Genomic DNA, 13421 nt, shown 5'->3' on the forward strand with positions numbered 1-13421 from the left:
GGATCACTGCTGAGACCTCAGCTATTTACAATCTATATTAATGGCTCAGATGAAGAGACAGAGAGTAATGCATTTAAGTTTGTTGATAATACAAAACCAGGTAGAAAGGTAAGCTGTGGGGAGGACACAGAGAGGCTGCAAGGGGATATTGGCAGGTTAAATGAGTGGGCAACAAGATGGCAGATGGATTATAACGTAGGGAAGTGTGAAGTTATTCACTGGTTGTAAGAATAGTAAAACAATATTTTTTAAAAGCTTTGAAACTTGCAGTGTTGGTGTTCAAAAAGAGTTGGGTGTGCTCGCACAAGGAACGCAAAAAGTTAGCATGCAGATACAGCAAGCAATTAGGAAGGAAAATGGCATGTTGGCTATTATTGCAAGGGGATTGGAATATAGGAATAAAGAAGTCTTGCTGCAATTGTACAGGGTTTTGGTGAGACCACATCTGGAGTACTGTGTGCAGTTTTGGTCACCACATTTAAGAAAGGGTATACTTGCATTGGAGGAGGTACAGCAAAGGTTCATTAAATTAGTCCCTGGGATGAGAGGGTTGTTCTATGATGAGAGGCTGAGTAAATTGGACCTATATTCTCTGGACTTGAAGAGAATCAGGCGGTCTCGTTGAAACATGCAAGATTGTGAAGGGGCTGGATAGGGTAGATGCTAAGTAATGTAGCGTACATTAATGATTTAGACTTTAATATGGGAGGTAGGATCAGTAAGTTCGCAGATGACACAAAAATTGGTGGTGTTGTAAATAGTGAGGAGGAAAGCCTTAGATTACAGGACGATACAGATGGGCTGGTAAGATGGGCAGAGCAGTGGCAAATGGAATTTAATCCTGAGAAGTGTGAGGTGATGCATTTTGGGAGGACTAACAAGGCAAGGGAATATACAATGGATGGTAGGACCCTAGGAAGTACAGAGAGTCAGAGGGACCTTGGTGTACTTGTCCATAGATCACTGAAGACAGCAGCACAGGTAGATAAGGTGGTTAGGAAGGCATATAGGATACTTGCCTTTATTAACCGAGGCATAGAATATAAGAGCAGGGAGGTTATGATGGAGCTGTATAAAACGCTAGTTAGGCCACAGCTAGAGTACTGTGTACAATTCTGGTCGCCACATTATAGGAAGGATGTGATTGCACTGGAGAGGGTGCAGAGGAGATTCACCAGGATGTTGCCTGGGCTGGAGCATTTCAGCATTGAAGAGAGACTGAATAGGCTAGGGTTATTTTCCTTAAAGCAGAGGCGGTTGAGTGGGGACCTGATTGAGGTATCCAAAATTATGGGGGGCATAGATTGGGTATCTGGGAAGAAACTTTTTCCCTTAGCGGAGGTGTCAATAACCAGGGGGCATAGATTTAAGGTAAGGGGCAGGAGGTTTAGAGGGGAGTTGAGGAAAATATTTTTCACCCAAAGGGTGTTTGGAATCTGGAACACACTGCCTGAAGGGGTGGTACAGGCAGGAACCCTCACAACATTTAAGAAGTATTTAGATGAGCACTTGAAATGCCATATACAAGGCTATGGGCCAAGTCCTGGAAAATGGGATTAGAATAGATAGGCTTGATGGCTGGCATAGACACGGTAGGCCGGTTTCTGTGCTGTACATCTCTATGACTATTATTTCTGCTGGTCGGGGAATCTAAAACATGGGGACAGTCTCAGGATAAGGGGCCGATCATTTCGGACTGAGATGAGGAGAAATTACTTCACTCGAAGGGTTGTGAATCTTTGGAATTCTCAACCCCAGAGAATTGTGGATTCTCCATCGTTGAATACATTTAAGGCTGGGATAGTCAGATTTTTGGTCTCTCGGAATCGAGGAATAAAGTGGGCAGGAAATTGAAATTGAGGCAGAAGATCAGCCATGAATTGAATGGCGGAGCAGGCTCAACAGGCCACATGGTCTACTCCTGCTCTTATTTCTTGCATTCCTGGCGTCAGTTCCTAGCACTGGCTTCAATTTCTTTCACAAGATAGCGTCTTGCATTAAGTATGGGCTAAACTGGCATTTAGGCTGACCACCCTATCTTGTCCAGCTCTTTAGCAACCAAGTACTTGACAAAAATCGGCCCCATTAACTCTTTTTTCTTCCACAGATGCTGCCAGACCTGCTGAGTCTTTCCAGCATTTTCTGTTTTTATTTTAGATTTCTCATATCTGCCTTAGTTCTATGCTTGCTTGTAGGTTTTTTTTTCCGGTGATTAGAATGGCTGGATGGGCAAAGTAGTCCAGCAATGACTTATTGAAGCTTTTACTATGGAGAATAAAGGGAGTCACTTCATCTGCTTGCACACCTGTTGGCAGTGATACCATATGAAAATACAGAGTTTGCGATTTGTTGTATCCTAATTAGCAAATCCAAGTATTCGGGAAGACTCTGAAGTCTACATCCTCGCTTACATTCAAAATGTGAGCAATAAATCTCTAAGTGACTGTTATTTAAGCTGCTTAATTGAAGTGATTGAATAATTGAAAATTTTCAGGGAAAAATAATCACAAAGTGTTCTGGAATGGACTGTACTGCAATGCTGAGCTATGTATCCTAATGCATTTTTAAAAAAACAAATCTACAGCTTTCTGTGTGTATCTTCTATGTTGCCCAGCTAACATTTAGTAGCCTGGTATTACTGCCTCTACTTCCCCTACCAATAATGTGTTTTAACTTTGATCTCTGCCTTTTCTCCCCACTGCAACATTTCCATTTTCACAATAACCATCCGTGTCGCTTCTCTGCATGTGTGAAATATCAGTTTTTTTTGCTGTTGAATCATAACCATTCAGAGCTACATTGAAGTCGATTTTCTGTGGGGGTTCTCCTGGTCTACCTGAAATCTTCTGGTTCTTGTAAAGTTAAGAGAGAGAGCAAACTTTAAATCATGTGTGCCAGTGTATAAATTTCTATTGGTTGAATTTGAATGTAAATCCCAGAGGTGAAGGGAAAGTACAATGCAAACTTTACAATGATTGATATTTAATAAAATATACAACTTCAAAATGTTTTGAGTCAATTCTCTTTATTTTCTTCCAATAGATATCAGACATGAACAAAACAATATACAACGAAGAATGTAATTTGTTAGTTTTGGATCTGTGGACGAAGCAATAACATTTTTAAAATTTGGTGAAAAGCTAGCAAGATTAATTAACATTTTCACTCTTGACCTCTTGCTTTCCAAAAAGATTGTAAACTAAGAGAAGTTCAGCGGATAGTTTAATACATATCCTATCTGGCTGAAGATTGCAGTTTTTATAAGCCATTTGCCTTTAAGAACATATTTTGTTTGTTTTAAATCTGTTAAAATCATCAACTTTTGAACATTAACAGGAAGGCAATATATTATGTATGGAGCCAGAGGAAATGAGCGAGGTACTAATGAGTATTTTGCATCAGTATTCACCAAAGAGAAGGACTTGGTGGATGATGAGTCCAGGGAAGGGAGCGTAGATAGTCTGGGTCATGTCGTTATCAAAAAGGAGGTGGTGTTGGGCATCTTGTAAAGCATTAAGGTAGATAAGTCCCCAGGGCCTGATGGGATCTACCCCAGAATATGGAGGGAGGCAAGGGAAGAAATTGTTGGGGCCTTGACAGAAATCTTTGTTTCCTCATTGGCTACAGGTGAGGTCCCAGAGGACTGGAGAATAGCCAGTGTTGTTCCTTTGTTTGAGAAGGGTAGCAAGAATAATCCAGGAAATTATATGCCAGTGAGCCTTACGTCAGTGGTAGGGAAATTATTGGAGAGGATTTTCGGGACAGGATTTATTCCCATTTGGAAACGAATGAACTTATTAGCGAGAGGCAGCATGGTTTTGTGAAGGGGAGGTCGTGTCTCACTAACTTGATTGAGTTTTTTGAGGAAGTGATGAAGATGATTGATGAAGGAAGGGCAATTGATGTTGTCTATATGGACTTCAGTAAAGCCTTTGACAAGGTACCTCATGGCAGACTGATACAAAAGGTGAAGTCACACGGGATCAGAGGTGAGCTGGCAAGATGGATACAGAACTGGCTCGGTCATAGAAGACAGAGGGTAGCAGTGGAAGGTTGCTTTTCTGAATGGAGGGCTGTGACTAGTGGTGTTCCGCAAGGATCAGTGCTGGGACCTTTGCTCTTTGTAGTCTACGTAAATGATTTGGAGGAAAACGTAGCTAGTCTGATTAGTAAGTTTGCGGATGACACAAAGGTTGGTGGAGTTGCGGATAGTGATGAGGATTGTCAGAGGATACAGCAGGATATAGATCGGTTTGAGACTTGGGCGGAGAAATGGCAGATGGAGTTTAATCTGGACAAATGTGAGGTAATGCATTTTGGAAGATCTAATACAGGTGGGAAGTATACAGTAAATGGTAAACCCTTAGGAGTATTGACAGGCAGAGAGATCTGGGCGTACAGGGCCACAGGTACTGAAAGTAGCAACACGTGGATAAGGTAGTCAAGAAGGCATACGGCATGCTTGCCTTCATCGGTCGGGGCATAGAGTATAAAGATTGGCAAGTCATGTTGTAACTGTACAGAACCTTAGTTGGGCCACACTTGGAATATTGCGTGGAAGGACGTGGAGGCTTTGGAGAGGGTACAGAAGAGGTTTACCATGATGTTGCCTGGTCTGGAGGGCATTGGCTATGAGGAGAGGCTGGATAAACTCGGATTGTTTTCACTGGAACGGCGGAGGTGGAGGGGCGACATGATAGAAGTTTACAAAGTTATGAGTGGCATGGACAGAATGGATAGTCAGAAGCTTTATCCCAGGGTGGAAGAGTCAGTTACTAGGGGACATAGGTTTAAGGTGCGAGGGGCAAAGTTTAGAGGGGATGTGCAAGGCAAATTCTTTACAAAGAGGGTGGTGAGTGCCTGGAACTTGCTGCCGGGGGAGGTGGTGGAAGCAGGTACGATAGCAATGTTTAAGAGACATCTTGACAAATACATGAATACAATGGGAATAGAGGGATACGGTCCCCGGAAGTGCAGAAGGTTTTAGTTTAGATAGGCATCAAGATCGGCGCAGGCTTGGAGGGCTGAATGGCCTGTTCCTGTGCTGTACTGTTCTTTGCTCTTTATACTGTTTTGCTCTTGTTATACAGGACTCCTGACCCCAGTTTTATCATGGCCTGGATTGTCCTCCTGAATTGCAGAGGGACAAGATTTCTACCCACCCACATGATACTGCGGGAAGTTTTTATCATTTGACGGATACAGACCTAATTTTGTTTGCAGGTGCATTTGGAGTATTATCTCTGTTCCTGAGTGGCTTATTGTTCCTGGGAGGGCAGGAAATGGCTGTGCAGCTTCTATCTATAAAATCCTGTCAGGGGCAGGTGCATCAAAATAAATCAATTTCTGAGACATCTGTTCTGTCCACAGGTGCTGCCTAACCTGCTGAGTCTTTCCAGCATTTTCTGTTTTTGTTTCAGATTTACAAAAATCCATACACTCATGAAATTTACATCTGTTGTAAAATATTCTGATATAGCATCACAGTATTCGGAAGAGCGTTTTGTTGCATTACACTCATATGTTGGAGAAAAATATATATTTTAACAGCTTTAAAACAGCATTGTAAAATAGTTTTCAGGAAAGCTGGTAAGGAGCATGATAATTGAAGTCCATATGTACAAGCTGGTGGATATATATATATACAAATGAGTAATCATATAAATGGTGCAGTTTTGGGCCTTATATTCACAAAGATGTCAAATGTGGGTTTGAGTCTGCAATTCCTCACAAGAGTTGGAAATCTCAGCTGTTCCACCATGTGGCGACATTAAGAGAAGGCCAGACATTTCCCATAGGGAGAGAAAAGATTATTAGAGGAGAGTCACTCCTGAGGATCCTGTTTGCTGTTTTCCATTGTACGTAGCAGCATAGTAAGTTTAGTTGCTTCACCTTACTTGGGGAAAGTGCATGGCACAAAGAGGTGAAAAAACTTACAAGAAAAGTACATACATATATAGGCATATGGGCTTGGTTTTGAAATGATAAATTAAAACTGACAAAGTAGCCCACACAAAGCTTTTCTGTCGTATATGAATACTGTGCACACTTGAATAGTTAGGCTGTATCTTTAAATTGATAGATTTTAGTTACTTCTTTAATGGTGGTTAAAACAAGAACTTGTTCAGTTGTACCAAGTTGAACAAACATTGAGAGGCAAATAATTCAAATATAATTTGGAATAAAGTTGATCCAAATAGCAATTTGATTCTTAGAAAATGATTTCAGTTTTGAGTTATGAAGCCTGCTTACATATTCATTATTCAGTACAAAATAGGAGCTTGGATAAACCCGTCTACTGAAGTACAGTCTTTCCCATGTATGCAGTTTTACACGTACATGTTCATATTCATATATAGAGTACACTCAAAGTGCTAATAAGCTGTATTTTGAATGTGCAGGCCTTTGTAGATATGATCTGATCGACAATTATATATTAGCAAACCTTAGCAAACTATAATTGGAACTATTTGGTGTATCAGCAATTTGTCATGCTTTATTTGTGGAAAATGTGGCCCCAGTTTGAACTAATCTTTTGATTAATAAGTGCAGCAGTTTGAAATAAGTGCAGCTGTTGTTCAGGTCTTGTAAAAAGACAATGTTGAGATCTTGTAAAGAGACTTGCTCTGGAACTTTCCTGTTTCTAATAAATTAATTGGAAACCAGTTCAGTCCTGTCATTGCATGTCTGAGTCTGAAGCTACACCTCAATTACACTGTACCAGGAAAACCATTATAGATGTCATCCTGGTCTGCATTGAACATATTTCTCTGTGGCCAGTCATAGCATTGTATTGGGAAGACAGACTGGGTGAGATCACCTTCCAGTGCCCTTGGATAGAGTATAAGTGTGCGCCATAGAATGAATGGGATGAAAATAAATTGGGGTTGAGGAGAAACAGGAAGAATGAATGACGCTTTACTAACAAAATAGGAAAAATATGCTGATTGTCAGAATACATGGAAATAGTTCTGATAACTAGTTTTATGTGCAAATGATTGTATGCCTGGAATTAAAGGGCTAGCCACTGCTTTTAGCTAACATTTTATTTATATGTTACATTTTAGCATATATTAATAGTACTGATTATATTTAACTCCACCTTAAATATATTTATATAAATGCATTTCTTAAGCTATCATTGAGAGTTAAATATCATAGTTATTTAATACTTGTTTAAACCACTTTTTTTGGAGATTGTATTTTATATGCTTTTGTGATTATTTCTTGTGAGATTTTTCATTCCTCATAACATTAACTTCATAAAATGTGGGGCAGAATTTATGTTTGACTGTTTCAAACATTTGCATTTATAGTGGCGATGAAAACATTTCCCCTTTCAGTGTGATCTATTAGGTATAGGATGATACTTCTTTAGTGTGCTGGTCACAAGAGTCATCTCCAACCAGGAAGGATAAAATACACATCCTCAGTTTGCCCAGGCAGTACTGCAGTGTAGATAGCAATAGTGCTGCAGCTGAGTGTAACAATGCAACAGAAACAGATACATAAACTCTCAGCTACCTTCACACATCACGATATTGGAATTCCTACTTATGAGCCCATATCATTTCTTGCAAAACAGGAGCACTATCAGAAGATTGTCAGAGGCTAAGGAAAACTGGAAAAAAGAATTCGAGATTCTTATGGGATTTTACGTTGGGTGGACGGGAGCTGGCCACGGACTGAAAAGTAAAATCCATGTGGAGGCGGGCAAAGGCCCTTAAGTGGCCATTAAATGGCCACTTAAGGGCCTTGATTATTCTGGGGTGGGCGGCCCGTTTTTCGTCCCCCCCGGCCCTATGTAAAAGGTGACAGAGGCAGAAGTGGGTCGGGAAAGCCTCCCGGAGCCTCCCGTTCCATTTTACGCCACCATCCTCCCCCGCAACCCCCCCCCACTCCCCCCCCCCCCACAGCTTGTTGGGGTGGTGTAAAATTCAGGCCTTCTCTTTTATTTCAATACAACTGTTTTGATCCCATTTTATGATGCAGTGTTGCACTGGTGTCACAATATTTAATGTGATTCAGTCCCTTTAAGAATCCTTTTTATAAAATTACAAAATTAATTGATGTTATATGTCTTCCTATTCTGTTTTAGAAGTTTTTCACTCTTAATTTTTAGAAACTTGAGAAGTAAAGATATAAAATGCATCTATGTCAAATTTAGGGTTGGTAGCATTTTTTTTTCAATTAAAATCATATCCAGTCCTTTTTTAAAAAAATAAACTCATCTGAACTTCAATTCGGCATAATCAGTCTTATCAACGGCTGTTGCATTTGGGGCCTTTGGACCTTGTTGAAAAATGCTAGGTTGGGCATAAACAACATCTGGGTTTGTTGGCTGAAATAAAACAAAATAATGATAACACAATTAGGATAATGTATTCATTGCACATTTTGTACACTAATATATAGGTTTTGAAAATGGCAAGTGCTGTGGTGTTATTACTCAAATGTTGTGAAGACCAGATTGCTGCAAACTGCAGCATCAGGCATTTAACTAAAAAGACCTGAAGCTAATCTACTTTGATAATTGCAATAGAAAGTTCCTGATGTGTAAGATTTTCAAATGCTGATTTCCGTCTTCTAAGGCAAAAAGACACAATTGCTGGAAATAATGAACTTTCCTACTAGATTGAGTAAGAGCTGCCATTGATGATTTGCATGAACATGCTTCAGGTTAGCCTATTATTTCTCAGCTCAAAGTGAAGAAAATAAAAGAAAACATGTTTATTTGATCTTTTACACAAAACAGTTGTGTCTTGAGATTTATACATTATAAGTCTTTAAAGCTGTGTGACGTGCTTGAATAACTAGATTGTGATTGCAGAATGTTCTTATTAAAATGTATTGGACTCTAGTATATGATGGGACTTGATTCATAGGGATAGAAATTCTTCAGCGTCTAGTTTTATGCATAAAGATGGTGCTGAGATTTTAGCACATGCTTGAACTGGGAAGGCAGAGGCCGGCCGAAAATTGGGCCTTGGGCCTCATCTAAATAATCTGGATGAACTGCTGCCACCTGTAGTGGTGGTCGATTCCTAGACTGCATCCATGTCACAAAAACCTTAGCAATGGAGACCCAGCAATGACTGCTTTGCTCAGGGCAGCCCACTTTCACAGACTTAAAATACTACAATAGTTTGTGGAAGAAATTGACACTCATGACATATAATTGGGAACTGAACTTAGCTGTTGTGTTCCATGAAGCAAAATTTGTATGAAAAAAGGATTTCTCATGCGTGGCATTACCACATTCAGGACTGAGCTAATTTACTTTGCTTTATCTTTAATTTGTAATTAATCATTCAGCAATAATTATTCAATTAGTTTTTGTGTTAATAATAACTTCTAGTCACTTCTTTAATTTTTTTTTAAGGAAAGAACTTGCATTCACACAGCACCTTTCACACCCTTAAGATGTCCAGTCACATCTCACAACCAATTAAGTACTTCTGAAGTGTAGGCACTGTTATAATGTAGGAAATAGCCACATCCAATTTCTATATAGCAAAATCACACACACAGCAATGATAAAATTATAAATATAGAACAGTGATAATTGGGGACTTTGATTATCCTATTATAGACTGGGAAAATAACAGTGTAGAGGATAAAGACAGGGAGGAATTCCTGAAATGTGTATAAGAGAACCTTCTTGATCAGTATATTTCCAGCTCAACAAGGAAAGAAACAAATTTTGGATCTAGTTCTAGGGAATGAAGTGGGGTAAGTGGAGCATGTTTCAGTGGGAGAGCGTTGGGAAGTAGTGATCATAATATAATTAGATTTAGAATAGTTATGGGAACAGAGAAGGAACAATCAAACGTAAAAATACTGAACTGGAGGAGGGCTAATTTTAGTGAGTTGACAAAGGATCTGGCCCAGGAGGATTTGTAAAAAACAGAACTGAACATCAGGCGCTGCTTATAACTGGCAGCTAATCCGATACTGCCTGTTCTGGGTCACCACCGGAGATTAATTTCTACCCCACAGTTTCTCTCCATCTACTCAATCAAATCCTTTAAACGTCATAAACACCTCAATTAGATCACCCCTTAATAGATAAAAGTCTAGTCTATGGAACCTGTCCTCATAATTTAATCCTTTTAGTTGGGTTAAGCAACGCTATGAAAGATTCGAAACAAATTCAACAGTTAGCAACAGCTGCTGTTCACTCAGCTCCTAATCACAGAATCACATTAGCAGAGGTCATAGAATATGTTGGATCCTTGCCTTTCAGCTAAAGTATAGTTGTGGCAGAAATGCTGGCCAGAACAATTACCTGCTTTTCTTTAACCAGTGCCATGTGATCATTTACATCTTTTAAACAAGCATAACGACTCAGTGTAACATCTGAACAATAATGCTGAAGCATCGCCCTGGATTGTGTGTTAAGACTTGGAATGGTCCTTGTACCTACAACCCGCTGACTTGGACAAAATTGCAAATAGGTGAGCCAAACGGACGTGAATACAGAATAAAAGGGAGTGAACTAGAAATATAATTCTTTAATGCAACTATCATTCTGCTTAGGTTCCACATGTACACTGACGACACTTGGCTCTTACCTGATCACTACCTCTCTTGACCCCCTCCACTATCTCTAATTTGTTACGCTACTTGACTGACATCTAGCAATTGATGAACAAAAATCACCAACTAAATATTAAGAAGACCAAAGCTATTGTCCTTGGTTCTCGCCATAAACTCCATTCACTAGCTATGGACTTCATCCCTCTCCCCAGCAATTATCTGAGCTAGACCATTTGCAACCTAAAGGTAGGATTTAGCCTGAGATAACTTCCGGCCACATATTACCTTCATTATCAAGACTGTCTACTTCCACCTCCATAACATCTCCTGACTCCACCACACCCTCAGCTCTTTGCTGTTCAATCCATCATCCATGCCTTGTTACCTCTAGATTTGACTATTCCAGTGTTCTCCTGACCAGCTTCCCATCTTCTAGCATCTATAAACTTGAGCTCACCCAAAACTATGCTGCCTGTTTCCTAGATTGCACCAAGTTCCTTTCACACATCACCCCTGTGCTTGCTGAGTTACATTGGCTCTGGACCCGCAATGCCTCAGTTTTAAAATTCTCAACTGAGTTTTCAAATTCCTCCATGGCCTTGTCCCTCCTATCTCTGTAACCTCCAACTCTACAACCGTGCAACATTTCTGCATTCCTCCAATTCTGGGCTCAAATTCTGTTTGGTTACACTCTCGTGAAGCATCTTGGGACATTTTAATACATTAAAGGTGCATTATCAATGCAAGTTGTTAGAAATTAAGTGTATAGGGAATGATTAAGAAGGTGACTTTTTGGTATAATTTTCAAGATCGTAGTGCCTTTATATAGTGCCTTTAATATAGTAAAATGTCTCAAGATGTTTCACAGGAGCCTAATCAGACAAAAATTGACACAAGCTCAATGAAGAAGACACTAGACAGGTGACCAAATGCTTGGTCAAAGAGGTAAGTTTTAAACTGTCTTAAAAGGAGGAGAGGTGAAAGGCTTTAGGGATGGAATTCTAAAGGTTAGGGTGTTGATGGTTGCAGGCACGGATGGAAAAGGAAACAGGAAGTGTAGAATTCTTGGAGGATTGTCAGACTGGAGGAGATTAACAAAATAGGGGGGAGCAATACCATGGAGGGATTTGAACACAATGAGAAAATTTTACTCGATGTACTGGTAGACTAATGATGAGTGAACAAGACTTCATGTAATTTAGAATAAGGCAGCAGAGTTTTGGATGAGTTCAAGTTTATGGAAGATGGAATAGTCAAGCCTGAAAGTAACAAAGGCTTGGACAAGGGTTTCAGCAGCAGATAACGTAGCAAAGTAGGTGGTCAGAAGCTCAGTTCCAGGTCAGACCAAATACTGAGACTGCTATCAATCTGGTTCAGTTTGAGATGGTGGCCTGAGTGGGTGAGGGAATCGTTGACTAGGGAACAGAATTTGTGGTGTGGCCCGAAGACAATTGGCTGGATTTTGTGTAGGAGGAGAGGGTCCCTACGCCAGGCTGAAAAGGCGGGTGTGGGGCGGGGGGAAGCCTTCCTCTGCATTTTTGTGGCCCCGTAGAGCGATCCTCTGGTCCTTTTAAAGGTAAGTTTCAGGAAGCAGTATCCCTGTCCCTTTAAAGACTTTAAAGGGTCAGAGATCCCGCCTCCATGAGCTGCTGACCAAAGAGCAGCTCAGCAATATTCGCAGCACCAGTGGGAACGATGGCCACTGCTGGTACTGCAGAGGCCTTGGACGCAAGGTAAGTGAGGCGAGGTCACCGAGACCAGTCCAGAAGGCCCCAGCGGGGGTGGGCGGGGGGGGGGGGGGGGGGGCGGTGTGGGGAGGTGGGGAGTGGTCTTGCAGTCCATGAGGAGGGGGGCGATGAATTGGTTCCTGGTGGGGGTCCTCCTTGGGCCACAAATTGCCCACGGAGGAGGGACACCCCCAAAAGCCCGCAGGAAGGGCGCCTCATTTTAGAAGGCAAGATCGCTGGCTGGAACAGGCCCTTAATTGGCTGTTAATAGGCCAGTTAGAGACCTCAATTGGCCTCTAGGTGGGAAGGTCCTTGGCCTATCCTGCCCCCCGGGAAGATTGCCGGGCAACGGGCCCTGTGCCCCACCGCCTTCCGCCATAATACTCCATGCCCCACCCCCTGCCTCCATTCCCGCCTTGGGGTTGGGGTTTGGGGGTGGTGGTGAGCCTGTAAAATTCACCCAATGGCTTTGATTTTCTTAATGTTTAGTTGTTGAAAATTTCTGCTCATCCGGGGCTAGAAGTTGGACAAGCAGTCTGAAAACACAGAGGCAGTGGAGGAGCCTAGAGAGGCGGCGGTGAGGTAGAGCTAGGTGTCATCAACATACCTGTGGACCTTGACATTTGTCTTTGAACGATGCTGCTGAGGGGGAGGCATGTAGATGGGAAATGGGAAGGCGTTAAAAGGTAGATTCTTGGGGGACTCCAGAGATTACGTTGTGGCGATGGTAAGAGAAGCCATTGCAGAAGATTCTCTGGTGATGACTGGATAGGTATTGCGTGTAGTAAATTATTTTTACACTTCTCCACAAATGTCCCCATCCTCAATGATGGGGAAGCCTAGCTCATCAGTGTAAAATACAAGGCTGAAGCATGATCCATCTTGGCCTCCTCCTGAGGTCCCCAGCATCCCAGATGCCAGTCTTAGCCAATCCTGTTCACTCCACATGATATCAAGAAACGGCTGAAGGCACTAGATACTGCAAAGTCTATGGGCCCTGACAATATTCCGGCAATAGTATTGAAGACTTGTGCTCCAGAACTAGCCACACCCCTAGCCAAACTGTTCCAGTACAGCTACAACACTGGCATCTACCTGGCAATGTGTAAACTTTTCCATGTATTTCCTGTACACAAAAAAAGCAGGACAAATACA

General features: G+C 41.4%; 1 protein-coding gene across 2 annotated transcripts in view; it reads right to left on the bottom strand.

Annotated features, from left to right (window-relative positions):
* Positions 1-3008: 3008 nt before the first annotated feature.
* LOC137352710 (carcinoembryonic antigen-related cell adhesion molecule 5-like) overlaps positions 3009-13421 on the bottom strand; it is a 721824-nt gene continuing 711411 nt past the window's right edge. For both annotated transcript variants that reach the window (XM_068018446.1, XM_068018445.1), the window contains one exon: positions 3009-8341. In XM_068018446.1, coding sequence (XP_067874547.1) covers positions 8228-8341 — 114 coding nt within the window. In that variant the 3' untranslated portion in view covers positions 3009-8227. The remainder of the gene's footprint in view (positions 8342-13421) is intronic.

This window comes from Heterodontus francisci, chromosome 39 (assembly GCF_036365525.1).
Source record: "Heterodontus francisci isolate sHetFra1 chromosome 39, sHetFra1.hap1, whole genome shotgun sequence".
Lineage (NCBI taxonomy): Eukaryota > Metazoa > Chordata > Chondrichthyes > Heterodontiformes > Heterodontidae > Heterodontus > Heterodontus francisci.